The 20,317-nt window shown below is 45.3% G+C and overlaps 1 protein-coding gene across 9 annotated transcripts in view; it reads left to right on the plus strand.

Annotated features, from left to right (window-relative positions):
* The window catches only part of LOC106564665 (septin-9), a 93,756-nt gene extending 74,137 nt beyond the window's left edge, over positions 1–19,619 (plus strand). For 7 of the 9 annotated variants that reach the window (XM_014130871.3, XM_014130872.3, XM_014130875.2 and 4 more), the window contains 9 exons: positions 2,576–2,752; positions 5,149–5,277; positions 5,375–5,456; positions 5,579–5,716; positions 13,747–13,864; positions 15,903–15,998; positions 16,161–16,257; positions 17,863–17,914; positions 18,046–19,619. In XM_014130871.3, coding sequence (XP_013986346.1) covers positions 2,576–2,752; positions 5,149–5,277; positions 5,375–5,456; positions 5,579–5,716; positions 13,747–13,864; positions 15,903–15,998; positions 16,161–16,257; positions 17,863–17,914; positions 18,046–18,223 — 1,067 coding nt within the window. In that variant the 3' untranslated portion in view covers positions 18,224–19,619. Of the gene's footprint in view, positions 1–953; positions 1,075–1,380; positions 1,817–2,575; positions 2,753–5,148; positions 5,278–5,374; positions 5,457–5,578; positions 5,717–13,746; positions 13,865–15,902; positions 15,999–16,160; positions 16,258–17,862; positions 17,915–18,045 lie in introns of those variants that run through there. The other 2 variants (XM_014130874.3, XM_014130878.3) reach the window with 2 other exon arrangements.
* Positions 19,620–20,317: the final 698 nt, after the last annotated feature.

Below are 20,317 nucleotides of genomic sequence, written 5' to 3' on the forward strand. Positions count from 1 at the left end.
AGACGTTGAACAGGCTAGTAATAGGGGTTGCAACAATTTCGGCAGATAACTTTAGAAAGAGAGGGTCCAGGTTGTCTAGCCCGGCTGATTTGTAGGGGTCCAGATTTTGCAGCTCGTTCAGAACATCAGCTATCTGGATTTGGGTGAAGGAGAAATGGGGGAGGCTTGGGCGAGTTGCTGTGGGGGGTGCCGGGCTGTTGACCGGGGTAGGGGTAGCCAGGTGGAAAGCATGGCCAGCTGAAGAAAAATGCTTATTGAAATTCTCAATTATCGTTGTTTTATCGGTGGTGACAGTGTTTCCTAGCCTCAGTGCAGTGGGCAGCTGGGAGGAGGTGCTCTTATTCTCCATGGACTTTATTGTCCCAGAACTTTTTTTGAGTTTGTGCTACAGGATGCAAATTTCTGTTTGAAAAAGCTAGCCTTAGCTTTCCTAACTGCCAGTGTATATTGGTTCCTGTATAGGTGATGTATGCGTGTGTGTGGTAGTCACTGGAGGAGGGTCCTGGTTCGGCCCTGAAATTCTAGCTCCGATAGACCAGTTGGGAACACCTGTGTTTATAATTTTTTTTATTTGCAGCACTTTTCCCAGGGCTTCCTTGTGGAAAGTCTAGGTCCTTCCTTGTCAAAGTAAAAGAAAGCTCCTACTGTAATGGTAACGTATTGTGTAGAAAGCCATTGGAGAAGCTTCTATACATGGCATTGAATTTAGTGTCAGATCTGAGGTGGCATGTTTTATGGGCATGCTCACAATTGTCGTTATCAGACATGGACAGGATATAACAATGACTTCCCGTGTGCAAGGTGAAACAAAACGCAACACTTTAATCATCAGACCCAGCCAGCTAAAGCGAGAGGATGTGGATGCTAGTGTGACGAACAGGAAACCCAGAGACTGCGGTGAAGATTTCACTGTAAAGACTGAGATGGCTGTTGATGCTCCTCCCTATTCATCAGGTCAACAGGCACACAGCTACAGCAGCAGGGTGACGTAGTAACGTGGTTACAACGACATGTCACAGACAGCTAGAGCTGACGTTGTCAAACTCAAAAGGGAGTCCTACTTTCTCTCCTACTGTGAGTGTACTGTATGTGTAACCGATGTGAAATGGCTAGTTAGTTAGCGGTGGTGCGCGCTAATAGCGTTTCAATCGGTGACGTCACCCGCTCTGAGACTTGAAGTAGGGTTGCCCCTTGCGTTGCAAGGGCCGCGGCTTTTGTGGCGCGATGGGTAACGATGCTTCGTGGGGTGTCAGTTGTTGATGTGTGCAAGGGTCCCTGGTTCGAGCCCGGGTTGAGGCGAAGAGAGGGACGGAACTTACACTGTTACATATGGACACAAACTAGAATGTAAAGCACTGGAAACGACAGCCGAAACTCCCCGTATCTGGAGCATGTTCATAGTGGTCCGTGTTTTACTGTATGTACATTCGTTTTGACGTTTGTCTGCGGCTCTTCTGCTCGCGTGTTTGAATTCATTCACAGCTATTTTGGTGGCTGTGATATGTCTCTGTCTGTGGTTTGGAGTGTCTGTAAACCTCCAGCAGTAGATGATACCACAGCACGCTGTCAAAGGAAAAACAGCCAACTATCTCCTCCCACCCCTCCAGGGCTAACGTGTGTGTGTGTGTGTGTGTGTGTGTGTGTGCAACAGTTGAAAGCAGCTTGTTGTCTGTTTAGTAGGCTCATCCAGATACTGCTTTGGGTAGTTAGCCTTGCTACAATACAACCTTCTCTGTTCAGCGACTTTGGACTGTTTTAGGTCTACTTCACCGTAGACTGTACTGTTCATCTACCTGCCTCCCAGTCACTCACTCGGGTGAGTTGTAACTGCTACTATTCTAAAACACGAGTCTGTACCTTTTTTTTTTTGTAGTTTGAAATATTGTGAGTACTACATACACTTGACAGCTGCAGCTTGCCACCATTGTTCACCATAACGCAGTAATTCGCAAGTCTGAATCCAAACAAAATGAATGGTTATTGTAAGACACGCATGTACGTCTTCAGATTTAGCTGATGTAGTGAGCGGATGTGTTTTGTCTGCTATTCTGTGTGTGATTTATTGGGATAAAGTCTCTATAGGTTGTTGGCTGCCTCACTCAGTTTAATTCCAAAGGGATCCGTGTTTGTCTATTTTAGACGGAGGGGTTCTGAGTCATTTCAATGCAATGTTTTGTGTCGGTGTATGAGTGTCTTGTCCTGTGGCTACAGTTGGACTCTTGTTAGAGTGACTTATTGTGTGAGGTGGAGTTGTTAACTGTGATATCCGTGTTGATACTGCTGAAGCATAGCATCCATTATTCCTCAAACATGCCACTACTGTTGTGTAGAATCAGTTTGATAAGTTACATTTGTCCGGTGTAGTTTGAGTTCAGTACAGTTTGATATAACCTGCTGGAATTCAGTGAACATTCGTGATATCTACTCATTGATTGGCAGCTACAGTGACGAGTGAGACGGAAAATATTTATCATAATGTTTGTCAGCATGGAACTCTCCTATATAAAATGTTCCATGCTGAACACTGATTCTCTCTCTCTCTCTCTCTCTCTCTCTCTCTCTCTCATATCATCAGGGTCAGAGGTCAATCTGAGCCACAGCAACATGTCCGCCCCACCACATCCGCAACCCCCTGCCAAGGGAGCGTCACATGGCGCTGGCGACTTCAGCTACGTGGGCATCGATGCCATCCTGGAGCAGATGAGGAGGAAGGCCATGAAACAGGGCTTTGAGCTCAACATCATGATCGTCGGTGAGTGCTGTTGAACAGTGAACACACACACACACGCACACACACGTCCTCTGTTACATCCACCCATCCCCAGAGAGAGCGAGACACTTTCTTTTCTATACACTGTATTTAAATGTTTTCAAAGTCACACTGTCATTTGGAAATGAGCCTGGGGTGAGTGCTTGATCTTCCAGGACTAACTAGCGTGAAACCCCATTGGGGAACCCTTACCCAGAGTTCCCCGGAGATTGGTACACACTACACATAGTGGCATGCATCCTTCAGTAGATGTAAGAAAGCTGTCAGGCAGAGAGAGGGTGGAGGTATGATGCCCATTAATGTTGACAAGCTCTAGCAGACTCTACCCTGCCCTCAGCTCACCACCACTCGCGAGTCACCAGATCTCAGATCTCAACCCAACTGAACACGTATGGGAGATCCTGGAGCAGTGCCTGAGACAGCGTTTTTCCACCACCATCAACAAAACACCAAATTATTGAATTTCTCGTGGGAGAAGGGTGTCGCATCCCTGCAGTAGAGTTCCAGTCACTTGTAGAATCGATACCAACGCACGTTGAAGCTGTTCTGGCGGCTCGTGGTGGAGCAACACACTATTAAGACACGTTGTTGGTGTTTCCTTTATTTTGGCAGTTACCTGTACTTTACCACAGTGAGAAGTGATTGAAGCTACAAAAAGCATGTTGAAGGACCTCGAGTCTCTCTTCCCAGCTTAGATGTCTCTTTGTATTTGTGTTTGGTGGCAGTCAGTGGGGATGGTGGTAGAGTAGAACACACACACAGTACTCCCTGCAGGAGTGTGTTTTGTATACATACTAGCTGTCATAGTGGTTCTGAGGAGATCCTAAACCATTGGAATGTTTTTGTTTAAATCTCATGGTACCAAGTCAATGAAGACGTATCTGGGCAAGGTCAAAAAGTATTCATTTCTGTCATTGCTGTCATGTAGGAAGTTAAAAAAATTACACCAGACTTTCATAATCTCTGACTAGGCTATATCTTTCTCTTGTTGGCACGCCGTCACTGATATGCATCACAATCCTCATAGGCTACATCAGAGCCGTCAGAAACATGTGCCCACTTGAAGTGGAGTCGTAACGTTGGAGAAAGGCAGACCTGTAGTGAATGATAGTTGTGTTCATGAGCCCAGGTTATGATGTGCAATTGTGCATTTACATGTTATAGTGGCTATTGGTGTGTGAGACATGAATCACATGATAAATGCCAGGTTAGAATAGAGGGTAGTGTTATTGCTTAGGGACATGTCAACATCTGTACATATAGGATCTGTCCATCAAGTCCTGATGATTAAGATAAAGAAGACATTTTATAAGGTTGTCCTTTCACAGGGATATAGTTGATCCAATGACCTACAGTATCCAGGGTCGAACTTGATGTGAAGTCGTTTTTACTACTGTACAAGTGCCTAACTCTGATTTGGTTTTTGAAGTGGCCGTTTTGGCTATCCTCTATGACCGTCTTTCCCAAACTCGGCCCTGAGGCCCCCTCTGGGTTTTTGTCCTGGCACTACACAGCTGATTCAAATAACCAACTCCATCATCAAACTTTGATTATTTCAATCAGCTGTGATGTGCTAGGGCAAAAACCAAAATGTGCAGCCATGAGGAGCCCCGGGAAAGAGTTTGACACAGCAGCAGCACTCTCTGTCCCTCACTAAAGGCATTGTGGGACAGGTCAGTGAAGATGTAATCAGACTCCAATCTCTGAAGGCCCCTCTGTGAGATGTATTACCCTAATCCCAGCCCTAAAGCCCCTTAGACCGCATCAGTGTCCCCTATGCATAAAGGCTAATTAAGCTGGCACAGCTGTGCTGCCGATGCCCACTGTCAGGCCTGCTACTAATGGATGCCTATGGGGAGGTAGAGGAATCAATCAAATGTATTTATAAAGCTCTTTTTACATCAGCAGATGTCACAAAGTGCTTATACGGAAACCCAGACTAAAACCCCAAACAGCAAGCAATGCAGATGTAGAAGTACGGTGGCTAGGAAAAACTCCCTAGAAAGGCAGGAACCTAGGAAGAAACCTAGAGAGGAACCAGGCTCTGAGCGGTGGCCAGTCCTTTCCTGGGTCTTGGTGAGGAGTGTGTGTGGCTGGTCCATCTGTCCTCTGTGGCCCGACAGCAGGCTGGAATGGCCCGACAGCAGGCTGGAATGGCCCGACAGCTGCCCTGCTGTTGTCATAGTCTGTGAGTGCATGAGGACACACTCTTTGTCTAGATCGGTCTGTCACATGACTTGTGTGTAGGGTCTCTGTTCAGAGTCAGGAAAGCTATTGTACATTCACGACAGGTTAGAAGAGCCTCATGGTTGAAGATAAGCCCCTCTGTTTTTGTGTGTCCAGACCTATAGTTCACCCCTTGTGTTGGTCTCTAACAGGTCAGAGTGGTCTGGGGAAGTCAACCCTGATGAACACCCTGTTCAAGTCTAAGGTCAGCAGGAAGTCTGTGGTGTCCACCCCCGAGGAGAGGATCCCGAAGACCATCGAGATCAAGTCCATCAGTCACGGTAACACACACACACACACGCATACGGATCTGTGGTATGCAGTATACATTAACAATGTAATACATGTCATGGATTTCTCCTGTGTCTCTCTGTCTAGACATCGAAGAGAAGGGCGTGAGGATGAAACTAACGGTAATCGACACTCCCGGCTTTGGGGACCACATCAACAATGAGAACTGGTGAGTTGTATTTTTATTTATTTTTTATCCCTTCCACAGAGTGAATGACTGTCGTCGCCTGTCTGTGAACTCCATTGCCCATGTGCCCCCCCCCCCCCCCCCCCCCCCCCCCCCCCAAACAGCTGGCAGCCAATCATGAAGTTCATCAACGACCAGTATGAGCAGTACCTGCAAGAGGAGATCAACATCAACAGGAAGAAGAGGATCCCAGACTCACGGGTTCACTGCTGCATGTACTTCATACCACCTACTGGACACTGGTGAGTTATGGACTCACACTCACTCACACACACACTCTGTTTGTCTGGGACTTCACCACTTCCTCTAGACTGCCCCCGTTTTCTTTCGACCAGTTATAGAAGTCATCTTGTCCACCGAGACTGAGAGGTATCGCTTTGGGAATCAGGTTTCACAAAGACTCCTTTGACTGCAGACGCTATAGTACCCACTGTCTTGGAAAACTATAGTACCCAATCCGATAGACTGTGAAAGCAAACCATGAGTGCCAGGGAGACTAAAACCATGTATGTACGACAAAGCGTTTAGAGTATATTTGACCAGGAACCGCGACTTGGCAAATTAGAGAATTACTTCATATTAACTAACCGAAAGATAAACCATCAAAGTCCTAGACATTCATGCAAAGTTAAAAGCATTTATTCTAATAGCCGGGGTAGTGGTTAAGTGGCTTCAGTCTGTCTTAGAGCATGTAAAGATTCAGTCAAGGTCCTGCAGTTTTCTAGACGTGTATGCATTACTAACATAATAGTTTTAAACACCCAGGAGGTGGCTATTTCTTTCATTTTTAGGGGCGGCAGGTAGCCTAGTGGTTAGTGTTGGACTAGTAACCGAAAGGTTGCAAGATCGAATCCCTGAGCTGACAAGGTAAAAATCTGTCGTTCTGCCCCTGAACAAGGCAGTTAACCCACTGTTCCTAGGCCGTCATTGTAAATAAGAATTTGTTCTTAACTGACTTGCCAAGTTAAATAAAGGTTATATATATAATAATAATACCAACCACATTGCTCCCTACCGCTCTGTTAGTGATTTAGCAAATGTTCCCTTTACTCACGTCTGCAGTTTTAGATTCATTTAACAGGGATTAAAGTGTCCGTGTGTGCACCCTGGGTGGACTTGCGCGCACACGCTGTCTGAGCACATATCAGGACTCCATCTACTGGCTCACAATTGTCTCTTCCATCCGCCCACATAATTTCCTTGACCTGACGCGCAACAGTTGACCTCTAGTTATTCTCTGGAGTGTATTGAGTGTGTGTGGTGTGTGTGTATCCCACTGTTTGACACACTCCCTCACCTCCTCCTTATGACACCACAGCTGCATTGTGTGTGTGTGTGTGTGTGTGTGTGTGTCTGCCTGTGTGGCAGCTCTACAGTCAGTGCATTGTCCAGACCCTCTTTCGCAAAGCACGAGCCAAGGTTTTTCCCCTCGTTCTCTCTCGTCCCAAAAGCTAAAATGCCTCTCTTCCCCTGCCAATCCCCTCCCTCTCTCACCCGCTTGACCTCGAGTGCACCCTAAACCCCCCCCCCCCCCCCCCCCCCAAACAGGCTCTCTTGGAAACTTCCAAGCACCTGTCCCATCTAGGGACCTCTTAATCAGGCTTGGAAACAGGGGGAGCAGGAAGTAGGATTTTCTTAACTGCCACCAGGAGACTTCAGAGCAGGAGCACAAAGAGGAAGTCCTACCCCTCCACTCACCACCACTCACTGTGGGGCTGAAGCTACAACCTGGCACTGGGCTAGAGAACACAAGCAACAGGCATAGGGATGCATGAAACACGAACACGCACGCACGCACACACACAGAGTCAGCAAAAGCAGATGGGACGACAGGGGATGGGGGGAGACACTAATAATGTGTTGAGTAGCCAATGCTCCTCTACAGGACAATCTAAGGATGAAACCCTGGAGTTCTGGTGTTCATACAGCACTATAGATCTGACTGTGGGTTGAACCTGGCTCATGGTCTAGACTAAAAGGTTGTGGAACTGTTTTCCCAACTCCCGTTCTTCTCTCCTCTTTATTGCTCTCACAAATTACTTCTCTCGATGGTGGATGTCTGCAACAAGGGCCTGTAACCAATTACTAACACACCATGCCAAGGCCATGGCTGCGTAACAAATGACACCCTGTTACCTATTTTAGTCCACTACTGTTGACCAGGGCCCCTATGTCTCTGGTCAAATTAAGGGAACTACATAGGGAATAGGATGCCATTTGGGAATGAACCCATGTGTCTAGGACAGCTCCATGCTTCGGTGCCATTATGTCTGTAATATACACTACGCTGAATAATCAGTAATACTGGTATCCCATATCACCAAATAATAGCAGAGACATCAGGTTTTATAGCCCAATGGTTGTGGCTCTTTTTATTGTCAAACGTCTTGACTGCAATTTGAAGGTATTAGGCCCTGGGTTAGTCGGAGTACTTTAAGTGTCAGCAATTTGCATCAAGGTTTCTTTTAGTAGCTAGACCGGTTTTCAATAGACAACGTCCCAAATGGCACCCCATGCTCTGTGGGCTATGGCCAAAAGTAGTACACAATATAGGGAATAGGATGCAATTTATGTAGCCAATGGAAGCGGATGCAGTCTTGACTGCATAGCAGCCGGTGACTGAATGGTTGACCACACTCTTTCCCTCAAGGCTGTCCTCTTGTTACCTCATGAAGGATGCTTTCTTTGAGAACTACCAGGGTATCCCACGGTTACGCCAGGCAATGTTGCACTTGGACTCTCTTGACCGTGTGGTGGTTTTAAAGACATCCGAGAAAGAGGAGGGAAGAGAGCAGTGTACAGTGCGGTCACCCCCCTTCCTCTACATGGTTGCTTCCATTTTGACCACAGAACAGCTTTCAGAGAATTAGCACTTACCGCTCAGCCCTCCCGCTGCAGACACAGCTACCAAGTTGACTATTTCCCTTTTTGAAGTGGAGAATTTGAGCATATAGCGTCTCTGTGTGCATAAAGATGTACAGTACATATGTTTGGGGTGTAGGAGTGCATTGTGTGTGCTGACCGATATGTGATTCACATGTGCAGTGTGTCAATTTGAACCTCGGTCTCATCTATTTGTTCAGAAGCGTGTGAACATCTTCATAGTCAAACATCTACAGTATGTATTTACTGACCTGTGTACAGTCGGCCTATATGCCACTGATGCACATGAAACACGTGTGTGTCTGACTTACAGTCCACAAAGCTGAGGTCACGATTCCTGAGGGGACAGGAGATCAAATTATAGGCAGAGCCAAGGAGAGCTGCAGCAGGGGATCATTGACATATTGGCGATCTCTGTCTCTGTCTCTGTCTGTCTCTGTCTGTCTGTCTCTGTCTGTCTGTGTCTCTGTCTGTGTCTCTGTCTCTGTCATGACGTGTATTGACAAGCGCAGTGTTCTCTGTTCCTGTTCCGTCTGCATGTCTCTCCCCTCTCCTGAGGGGGCCCCTCTATAGTCCAGCTGCTCCAGGTCTTTGAACCAGGGTGACCCATCATGGCTGTGATAATTGGAGGGGAGAGGAGACCATAAGGAGGAGCTGGAGAGGGGAACAACCAGAGGCACTACTGCCAGCCAAGCAGAGAGTGGTGATACCATAAGAGAGGGCGCATATAGAAAGGAGGAGGAGGCACTGCCAGGCCAGCTATGGTGCTGCTCATACAATTATCAGAAATTCAGAATGAGCAGAGAGCCCACTCTGTAAATGTGATGTACTTGTGGAGAGTATTGTTCCAAACGATATGTCTTCAAATGAACAACATCAAAAAGGGTGGTTTTTAGATATTCATATTTTCAATGCTGAATAAATGAATGTGAAAATGTGTATTTCAGAATCTAGACGTACGGAACTGCCAGGCTAGCTATAGCCTGAACATTCTCATGCATTCTCCTCTGATAGGAGAGCATATACAGGATACAAAGAGATGAGATGGGGAAGAGAGAAGGTTTATAGGAGATAGTAGAGAAGCTCTAAGACTTGACAACTTGGGAGTAGGATGTACAAGCTTTGTGTGAGTGGTCAGCTGAGGACAATATCTCTCATCACATGATGTTCAATATAGATATGTATTCAATTGCATTATCCCCACATTTTACCTCCTAAAACTGCCATCCATGACGAAAATCTTGAGGACCATTATCTGTTTCCAGGCTTATATCAGTTTCAGTTCTTAACCATTTTGTGTTTAACCTTGGAAAGATTTGTCTTTTAAATTTGAGAATTAGGATTATACTGGAACACTGCTGCACAATCACACTGTCATTTATCAGAAAATAATAGACAATGGACCATCATTGCCCCCTAGTGGTATATCTGGCTCATATCATCCATGACTGAAAAGACGTTGAATAAATGTTTTGGACATGCTTTCAATTATACCACAGTGCTGCATTACAATATAACCTACCAAGTTAAGCTACAGGACTGTTTTACTAGCACAGACTGGAAAATGTTCCAGGATTCTTCTGAGGGCATCACATCAGTCACTGGCTTCATCAATAAGTGCATTGATGACTTTGTTCCCACAGTGGCTACGTACATACCCCAACCAGAAGCCATGGATTACAGGCAACATCCACACTGAGCTAAAGGGTAGAGCTGCCGCTTTCAAGGAGTGGGACTCTAACCCGGAAGCTTATAAGAAATCCCGTTATGCCCTCCAAAGAACCATCAAACAGGCAAAACATCAATACAGGACTAAGATTGAATCGTAGTACACCGGCTCTGATGCTCGTCGGATGTGGCAGGGCTTGCAAACTATTACAGACTACAAAGGGAAGCACAGCCGCGAGCTGCCCAGTGACACGAGCCTACCAAACGAGCTAAATTACTTCTATGCTCGCTTCGAGGCAAGTAACACTGAAGCATGCATGAGAGCATCAGTGTTCCAGACGACTGTGTGATCACGCTCTCCGAAGCCGATGTAAGACCTTTAAACAGGTGAAAATTCACAAGGCCGCAGGGCCAGATGGATTACAAGGACATGTACTCCGAGCATGCGATGACCAACTTGCAAGTGTCTTAACTGAAATTTTCAACTTGTCCCTGACTGAGTCTGTAATACCAACATGTTTCAAGCAGACCACCATAGTCCCCGTGCCCAACACTAAGGTAACCTGCCTAAATGACTACCGACCCGTAGCACTCACGTCTGTAGCCATGAGGTGCTTTGAAAGGCTGGTCATGGCTCACATGAACACCATTATCCCAGAAACTCTAGACCCACCCCAATTTCGATACCGCCCCAACAGATCCACAGATGACGCAATCTCTATTGCACTCCACACTGCTCTTTCTCACTTGGACAAAAGGAACACCTATGTGAGAATGCTATTCATTGACTACAGCTCAGCGTTCAACACCATAGTGCCCTCAAAGCTCATCACTAAGCTAAGGACCCTGGGACTAAACACCTCCATCTGCAACTGGATCCTGGACTTCCTGACAGGCCGCCCCCAGGTGGTAAGAGTAGGTAACAACACATACGCCATGCTGATCCTCAATATGGGTGCCCCGCATGGGTGCCCCTCATGAGTGCTCAGTCCCCTCCTGTACTCCTGTTCACTTTTGACTGCATGGCCAGTCACGACTCCAACACCATCAAGTTTGCCGACGACACAACAGGGGTAGGCCTGATCACCAACAACGAGACCGCCTATTGGGAGGAGGTCAGAGACCTGGCCGTGTGGTGCCAGGACAGCAACTTCTCCCTCAACGTGATTAAGACAAAGGAGATGATTGTGGACTACAGGAAAAGGAGGACCGAGTACACCCCCATTCTCATCGATGGGGCTGCAGTGGAGCAGGTTGAGAGCTTCAAGTTCCTTGGTGTCCATATCACCAACAAATGATCATGGTCCAAACACACCAAGACAGTCGTGAAGAGGGCACGACAAAGCCTAGTCCCCGTCAGGAGACTGAAAAGATTTGGCATGGGTCCTCAGATCCTCAAAAGGTTCTACAGCTGCACCATCGAGAGCATCCTGACTGATTGCATCGCTGCCTGGTATGGCAACCGCTCGGCCTCACACCGCAAGGCACTACAGAGGGTAGTGCGTGGGGCCAAGCTTCCTGCCATCCAGGACCTCTATACCAGGCGGTGTCAGAGGAAGGCCCTAAAAATTGTCAAAGACGCTAGCCACCCTAGTCATAGACACTTCTCTCTGCTACCGCACGGCAAGCGGTACCGGAGCGCCAAGTCTAGGTCCAAAAGGTTTCTTAACAGCTTCTACCCCCAAGCCATAAGACTCATGAAGAGCTAATCAAAGGGCTACCCAGACCCATCTTTTACGCTGCTGCTACTCTCTATTTATTATCTATGCATCGTCACTGTAACTCTGCCTACATGTACATATTACCTCGACTAACCAGTGCCCCCGCACATTGACTCTGTTCTGGTACAGTTGAAGTCGGGAGTTTACGTACACCTTAGCCAAAAACGTTTAAACTCAGTTTTTCCTAGTAAATATTCCCTGTCTTAGGTCAGTTAGGCTCACCACTTTATTTTAAGAATGTGAATGTCAGAATAATGGTAGAAATAATTATTTATTTCAGCTTGTATTTCTTTCATCACATTCCCAGTGGGTCAGAAGTTTACATATACTCAATTAGTATTTGGTAGCATTGCCTTTAAATTGTTGGGTCAAACGTTTCAGGTAGCCTTCCACAAGCTTCCCACAATAAGTTGGGTGAATTTTGGCCCATTCCTCCTAACAGAGCTGGTGTAACTGAGTCAGGTTTATAGGCCTCCTTGCTTGCACACACTTTTTCAGTACTGCCCACAAATTTTCTATAGGATTGAGGTCAGGGCTTTGTGATGGCCACTCCAATACCTTGACTTTGTTGTCCTTAAGCCATTTTGCCACAACTTTGGAAGTATGCTTGGGGTCATTGACCATTTGGAAGACTCATTTGCGACCAAGCTTTAACTTCCTGACTGATATCTTGAGATGTTGCTTCAATATATCCACAATTTTCCTCCCTCATGATGCCATCTATTTTGTGAAGTGCACCAGTCCCTCCTGCAGCAAAGCACCCCCACAACATGATGCTGCCACCCCCGTGCTTCACGGTTGGGATGGTGTTCTTCAGCTTTGAAGCCTCGCCCTTTTTCCTCCAAATATAACAATGGTCATTATGGCCAAACAGTTATATTTTTGTTTCATCAGACCAGAGGACATTTCTCCAAATAGTACAATCTTTGTCCCCATGTGCAGTTGCAAACCTTAGTCTGGCTTTTTTTATGGCTGTTTTTGAGCAGTGGCTTCTTCCTTGCTGAGCGGCCTTTCAGGTTATGTCGATATAGGACTCATTTTACTGTGGATGTAGATATTGTTGTTCCTGTTTCCTCCAGCATCTTCACAAGGTCCTTTGCTGCTGTTCTGGGATTGATTTGCACTTTTCGCACCAAAGTACGTTCATCTCTAGGAGACAGAATGCGTCTCCATCCTGAGCGGTATGACGGCTGCATGGTCCCATGGTGTTTATACTTGCGTACTATTGTTTGTACAGATGAACGTGGTACCTTCAGGCATTTGGAAATTGCTCCCAAGGATGAACCAGACTTGTGGAGGTCTACAATTTTCTTTCTGAGGTCTTGGCTGATTTGTCATGATGTCAAACAGAGGCACTGTGTTTGAAGGAAGGCCTTGATACACATCCACAGGTACACCTCCAATTGACTCAAATTAGGTCAATTACCCTATCAGAAGCTTCTAAAGCCATGACATCATTTTCTGGAATTTTCCAAGCTGTTTAAAGGCACAGTCAACTTAGTGTATGTAAACTTCTGACCCACTGGAATTGTGATACAGTCCATTATAAGTGAAATAATCTGCGTGTAAACAATTGTTGGAAAACTTACTTGTCATGCACAAAGTAGATGTCCTAACGGACTTAGAGAAAATATAGTTTGTTAACAAGAAATTTGTGGAGTGGTTGACAAACACTTCGGTTGGAATCATTAAAACTCGTATGTAAACTTCCGACTTCAACTGTATATAGCCTCGCTATTGTTATTTTACTGCTGATGTATGTTTGTTACTTTTATTTTCTATTTAAGTAACAAAAATCTTAACTTAAAACATTGTTGGTTAAGGGCTTGTAAGAAAGCATTTCACTGTAAGGTCTACACTTGTATTCGGCGCATGTGACCAATAAAATTTGATTTGATCAGAAAATATCTCCTTAACTTTAAGAGTAATCTTATTAACATCTTTCTCTCTCCTCCTCCCCCCTCTCTCTCTCTCTCTCCTTCCATGTTGTCTCTCTCCAGTCTGAGGCCCCTGGATGTGGAGTTTATGAGTCGTCTGAGTAAAGTGGTCAACATAGTCCCTGTCATCGCCAAGGCAGACACACTCACCCTGGAGGAGAGGGACTTCTTCAAACAGACGGTAAGGTGTGTGTGTGCGTAATGTGTATACATGCACGTGTGTGTACACAAAAAGCCTATGACATTGATCTGTAGATTTGCTTTTAACCTAGTCCCTTTTGCATTACAACAATCTGACATGGCTGACATTAGGCCTTTACAGCAGGGTAAAAACAGGGTAATGAGAGGGTAAGATCACACACAGGCCAGTATGAAGTGATGCCAGGCATTACAAACAGCAGCCATCTGGATAAACTACGGTACTCTGCCCAATCTGAGGAGTAGCGGTATGAAACCTTGGAACACTTATCGGATGTTTTTAGCCAGAAAGGAGCATTTTAAGAAGTGATTTATTTACAATATTCCAGCTTTCTGTAAACCTCCGAGGCAGCTGACGTCTGCACAGATGCCAGTGTACTGTAGCAGGCTAGTCTCTTATTAGCAATAAGCTACTGGGTACAGGAGATGGAGAAACCACACAGGACCTCAGATGAGGAGTTCCCCCCCCAGAGTTTAGGAAGGTTTATGCAACACTCAGTAGAAGCTGTCTGGTAGCTGCTCGGCAGAGGCTGTCTGGTAGCTGCTCGGTAGAGGCTGTCTAGTGTAGGTCTGTCAGTAGCGACTCCTCCATGAAAGAAAGCACAGCCCTTTCTGTTGATGACTCATGTCTGTGGTATAGAGGCCATATCTACTGATTTTAGAATCCGTTGCTGCTTTCTCTTCCTGCGGTCTCTTGAAAGTTGCACCATACCAGGATACACAGGCCTATACAACCTGCTTGGCTTAGTTTAAAAAGGCCTCTGCACCCCCCTCTGTTCCAGTGTGTGTTTGTTGGCCAGTGATCAGCCTGGGAGAAGAAAAGAACATGCCTGCGCACGCGCACACACACACTCGAGGGACGCTAGTCTCCCCCTCTCTGGCATCCTGCGACAGATCTTTATTAATTCTGGAAGAGGAAACACGCTGCGCAACTTGGCTACCGTTTTCCCCGACAACGGCCAATGAGAACAAGGGCGGGCGAGATGGAAGCTCTGGGGCTTGTAACCAGCTTGTTTTGGTTGGCTGCATGGACTGGGCAATGTACGACCCTGGGATTGTGATCTTAACAGGTTTTTTTTACGTTTCTTTCTTGTTCTCTGTTCCCTGCAGCAGTTGACATGCATGCAAAGGGAACAAGAGCTTTTTTTATGGTTTTACCCTCTGTGTCCACAGTTCGTTGCGGGCGTTTGTGTGTGTGCTCTGGTCACGTTCCCTCAACTGTTGTAGGCTTATAAAATAGGCCTAAGGCTGAGAATGTTACAAGTTTAAACTTTCCAAGAAGTTTAAACCGAGAAATTTAGAAAACCTGTTCGTCATCGACCAAGTGGAAACTGTCAAAGTAGTAATTGTGAGCGGAACGGTCATTCATTTAAAGGCCATCACTGCTGGCAGAAGAAGCCTGTCATTCTCACTCTGTCTCTTGTCTGTATTACAGTCATTATAAAGACATAAAAGAAAGACGGCCATTTTGTAAACCTGAGTGTCTGGCTGTATATTTGTGTAATAGTGGTTTACCTCCACATTAACTCTCAATGTCAGGGAACATCAAATTATCATTTAACGTCAACACCAGCCGTAGCAGTGTTTACGGTGGACTCAGAGTGAGCTACACCAGAATTGTAGTCAGTCATTTCCTATTCTGTTATATTTTCAGTCACAGTAACCTCGTACTGGTCTAACAATCTGGCTATCTGCATGAATCATTTCTGTTTTTTTGTTGGCAGTTAGCCAGTGAAAGTTAAGTTGGAAGAATGAGTAGGCTTGCTTACTTTTGATGGATTCTGATGTGATACAAGTTTCAGCCTCCCTCCACCGTTCTTTCCCCTGGTGGTGAGTGAAAGGCTTTGGTGTGTGGTGTTGTACTGGGCAGGACACACACTCCTCCACCTCCAGGACTAGATGACTTGGTAGATGACACGAGGTGGAAACGGCCATTGTTTTGCCCTGACTGCTGTTCTACAGTACATTGGTGTGACACTGCAACCTGGTGTCAGATTGTGACGTGTTTTCTGTTTGTGCAGATCAGGGAAGGACTGCGAGCCAACGGGATCGACGTCTACCCTCAGAAAGAGTTTGACGAGGATGCTGATGACAGGATGATCAATGATAAGATCAGGGTGGGTTTACAGTGTGTAAACACATGCAGAATCACACACACACACACACACACACACACACACACACACACACACACACACACACACACGCGCACACACCCACTGACGCATGGATTCATTACAAAGCATTGTTGGTCTTAAACTGTGTGTGTGTCTCATCAGGAGATGATCCCATTTGCTGTGGTGGGGAGCGACCAGGAGTACCAGGTCAATGGAAAGAGGCTTCTGGGCAGAAAAACTAAGTGGGGAACCATAGAAGGTAATTCAGCACACACAACCATTACTATCTCTGTCAAACTAGTAATGTAAAATGGGTTGAAGCAGATTCTGGAGAAACCATGCATGTTACTGCTGCCAGTACATGTTTAAATCCCAGCCAACTGATTGAGTCTTTTGTGACTATGAGCGAGTGTTTCTCATATCCACAGTTCTCTGGTCTGTGACTAAAGACATTTCTAAGTCACAGTCCCAAGGAGGATTTACTGAGCCGTCTGCATCCATAACACAGTGGGGGGAAAATGTGATGATGTGGAGGACAGACAGAAGGAGGAGGTCTAGAGAGAAAGAGAGAGAGGGGGGGGGGGGAGGAATGTCCCAGCTCCTTTTCACTGGAGGGCCGACTGTCTTCTTCCCAGATTGCACCTGGCCCCTCTTGGCTCTTGGTGAATGCTCCTCTCATCACTCCACACTTGTAGACAGACGGCTGTAGAACAGATATATATTAATCTGGACCTCTTGCTGTTAGGTCTGTTCAAAGGACCAACCAACCAGAACTTAGCATACATAGCTTTCTAGAGTTCTAGTGCTTAGGTCCTGTTCTGGAACTGTCAAGGTGTTCGTAAAACACCCATGGACTGTAATTGAACTCTAAGACAAAGGTGTGTTTGTAGGAGCACGGATGTGATAAGAGTGAGAAATGTGGTGGTCCCCTGGCTGAGGGAACAATGACTCTAGCCAGCCAGGCAGTCAGTGTGCTTGGAGGGAGGGAGGGCTGCTGGACCTGTCTGCACTGCGATCATAGCCAGGACCTCTTTCTCCTCGTTCTTCCTCTCTTTCGTTCTTTCTTTCTTTCTTTCTTTCTGTCGTCTTACGTTCTCTTTTTCCTCTACCGCTGCCCCAATGTCATTCTCTTTCTCATTATCAGCCGTTCTTCCTCCTCATTCCATATGTCATACTTATCTAGAGGGCTGTACCTATACAGCTACATATACAACATGTCTGTCTCTGTGTGTTCTTGTGTTAATCCCCTGTTTGCAATGGGTGGAGGAAAGTGTTACCCAGAGAAACATTTAAAACCAACCTGGTTTTAAATTAAGGGAGACCCACCACCACGTTAATCAGTACATCCACCCACAGACTATGGTGGTCACACAGCAGCACCCTCTTCTCTCCCCGCCCCTCCCTAAGAGGGATGAAATAGAATTGAATTTCCTGTGCTGCGATTTCACATCGATAGCGCTCCTTTTTCATTATGTGGACTTGACAAAATCGATCATTCAAACATGTGTTGGACCCTTTCCAGACTCCAGCAAATTGTCATGGAGAGTTTGTTAAACTGTCTGACTTGCTAAGGGAGCCTAGATGGATTAAATTACTTGTAGTGGAAGGTGTAATCTTTATTTAAGATAATTGCTGCAGATGTCAAGATAAATGAGTGTCCTTGATCTGTCTTTGGCGCAACACTCCCATCTTGTGGCAGAGTGTAGAATAGCACATGGCATTTAACTTGATATGCACTCCCTGATACACAGAATATATGCTACGTGGCTATTGTACTGAATATTATTTGAGTAACTGTAAGCAGAAAACACTTGCTGTTTATCCCATAGAATGTAATTTCATTTTCTTTATTCTCTTTTTGCAGTTGAGAACATTGCACACTGTGAGTTTGCCTACCTGCGAGACCTTCTCATCAGGTGAATATTAACTGGGTTTTAAGTGATGGTGATACTGTGTTTTGACCAGTGTTTTTGATGACGCTTGATGTTTCTCTGGGTAATGTTGCTGTTTCTCTCACTAAATCCCCTCTTTGTTTCCTCTCTGTAAGGACCCACATGCAGAACATCAAGGACATCACCAGTAGCATCCACTACGAGGTGTACCGCGTCCGCAGGCTAAACGAGACCAACGCCCAGCCCAATGGCCAGCCACCCAACACACTGGTCAACCCGCAGCAGGCCAACGGGGTGGCAGCACAGCACCAAGTCCTGACCCATGAGATGTAGATGCCTGACCATCTGCAGACAAATAAACACACACACACACACACACACACACACACACGTATATCTTTAATGGCTGGCAACTGTGACACACCACATGCAAACACACCATGTGACACACACACAACCATCCTAACTGGCTGACATGGACTGTACACACTCCAAAGAGGATTCCAATATCAAGTATATAATGACTCATACATGATCAACTGCTAAAACAGAGTTTCTGTTACCTGGAAGTTCTAGTGTAGGTCGTTGTAGGTCAGAGCTGTTGGGTAAACAGTACAAGATGTCCCCTAGGGAGATGGGATGCCACAGTATTATAGCATACAGATGTGTACAGACCAGCTATCTAAGTATAGCACATCAATTAGCTAAACCAGAAATAACTGGTCGAAATGACCTGTTCTACATTTGGGTTGTGCTGTATAGTGTTGTCTAGATATTGGAGAGATTAGGAGGTAGGGTTTAGGTTCTTTGTATATTTTTGGACACATCTGCACTGCCCCGAAAAGCAGCAATGCAGTGTGGAGCAGCTTTGAATTCCCTTTGTCTTTTTCCGTTGCGTTTTCATATGTTTAAGACCTCTTGCCAAACCATCCTGTCTGTACCAATATGCCGATGTCGTATCTTGTTAAACGTATCATGTTCATTCATACAGTGCATTTTACATTTACTGTTGTTATAATGTTGTATTGTTTGTCTGAATGGTGGGGATGCAGGGAACAGACATCCCTATGCTCTCCGACCTTTCTCTAAACCAAATAAATGTCCTTTCTGTTTTAAAGAGAAGCGAAATATATAGAATTGATTTATAAATGGATATTTATGCTTGTTATGTATTCACTTTTTAATTGAGTTTGATATTCATATAGCCTACCAGTCGACCTACACACTCCCGTTGTTCTCAGAGAGGATGGAAAATCTACAGAGATCCTCTTTGGTTGTATTTGCTTGCCATCATGCATTGTCTCCTGTGTATTTATAGAGAATTGTATGAATCTAGATTTACATTGTCTTTTTGGACATGATACAGAATAGGACTACAGGTAGGTTGAATATGTAGCTTGAGATAATATTTAGTTCCCTGACAGTTTTGCATCCCCGGTGTAGTCCATGTATAACTCCCTTATCTTCCCTACTAAACATTTATTCCAAAAAGTAATAAATGTGCCATTCAGCCAAACACAATTCTTCACTCCGCCAAAAAACGCATGGACAGAGGTCAAAACCAAGAGTACTATTCAATCCGCAATGTAGCTTAAGTAACATAAAGAATTACAAAAGGTAATACAAAGTTTACTGTTGTATAGTTATTGTGTAATTTGTTATAGTATGAGAGTATGGTTTATCTTTGATATGCTATGTCAAATAAATAAAGATTGATATTTTTATTGTTTACGATTGTCTTGATTGCCAATCCATTTCACCTGTGCAAGTGACTCCTCTTAACCAATCACAAAAGCCCCTTTGGGCACGCACAATTGGGCATGTCTGAAACTGTGAAAAAGGATACCCTTTATGTAGTGTTTGCCATCAAAGTTTGGGTTTTAGTGTCATAAAGTGTCTTTGCAAAGTCATAATGGTGAAGACCAAGCTACAAGTTCTTTTAAACAATCTGTTGGTGAATTGAGGTAAATACAGTGTGTCTTGGAGGGGGTTTTACATCAAATTAGGGTCATCAGCGTGAGCTAAACTTAGAATGTGTAGTCATATTTTCACTGGTCTGTTTTAGTCAGGTGATTGGATCTTCAGATGCCAATGTTTTTACATGTCTACAAGCTCATGGCCAAGGGCCCATAGACCAGCGTTTCCCAAACTCGGTCCTTGGGACTCTAAGGGGTACATGCTTTGGTTTTTGCCCTAGCACTACACAGCTGATGCAAATAATGAACTCCTCATCAAGCTTTGATTATTTTAATCAGCTGTGGTGCTAGGGCATAAACCAAAACGTGTACCCCTTAGAGTCCCCAGGACCGAGTTTGGGAGACGTTGCCATAGACAGTTGAACGTTCAGGGCTGGGAATACAGTATTGTGTGTGTGAAGTGTGTTCTTGGAGAACACAGACGTCACATAACCCAGCAGATGGCACAAGG

This window comes from Salmo salar, chromosome 12 (genome assembly GCF_965601325.2).
Source record: "Salmo salar chromosome 12, fSalSal1, whole genome shotgun sequence".
Taxonomy (NCBI): domain Eukaryota; kingdom Metazoa; phylum Chordata; class Actinopteri; order Salmoniformes; family Salmonidae; genus Salmo; species Salmo salar.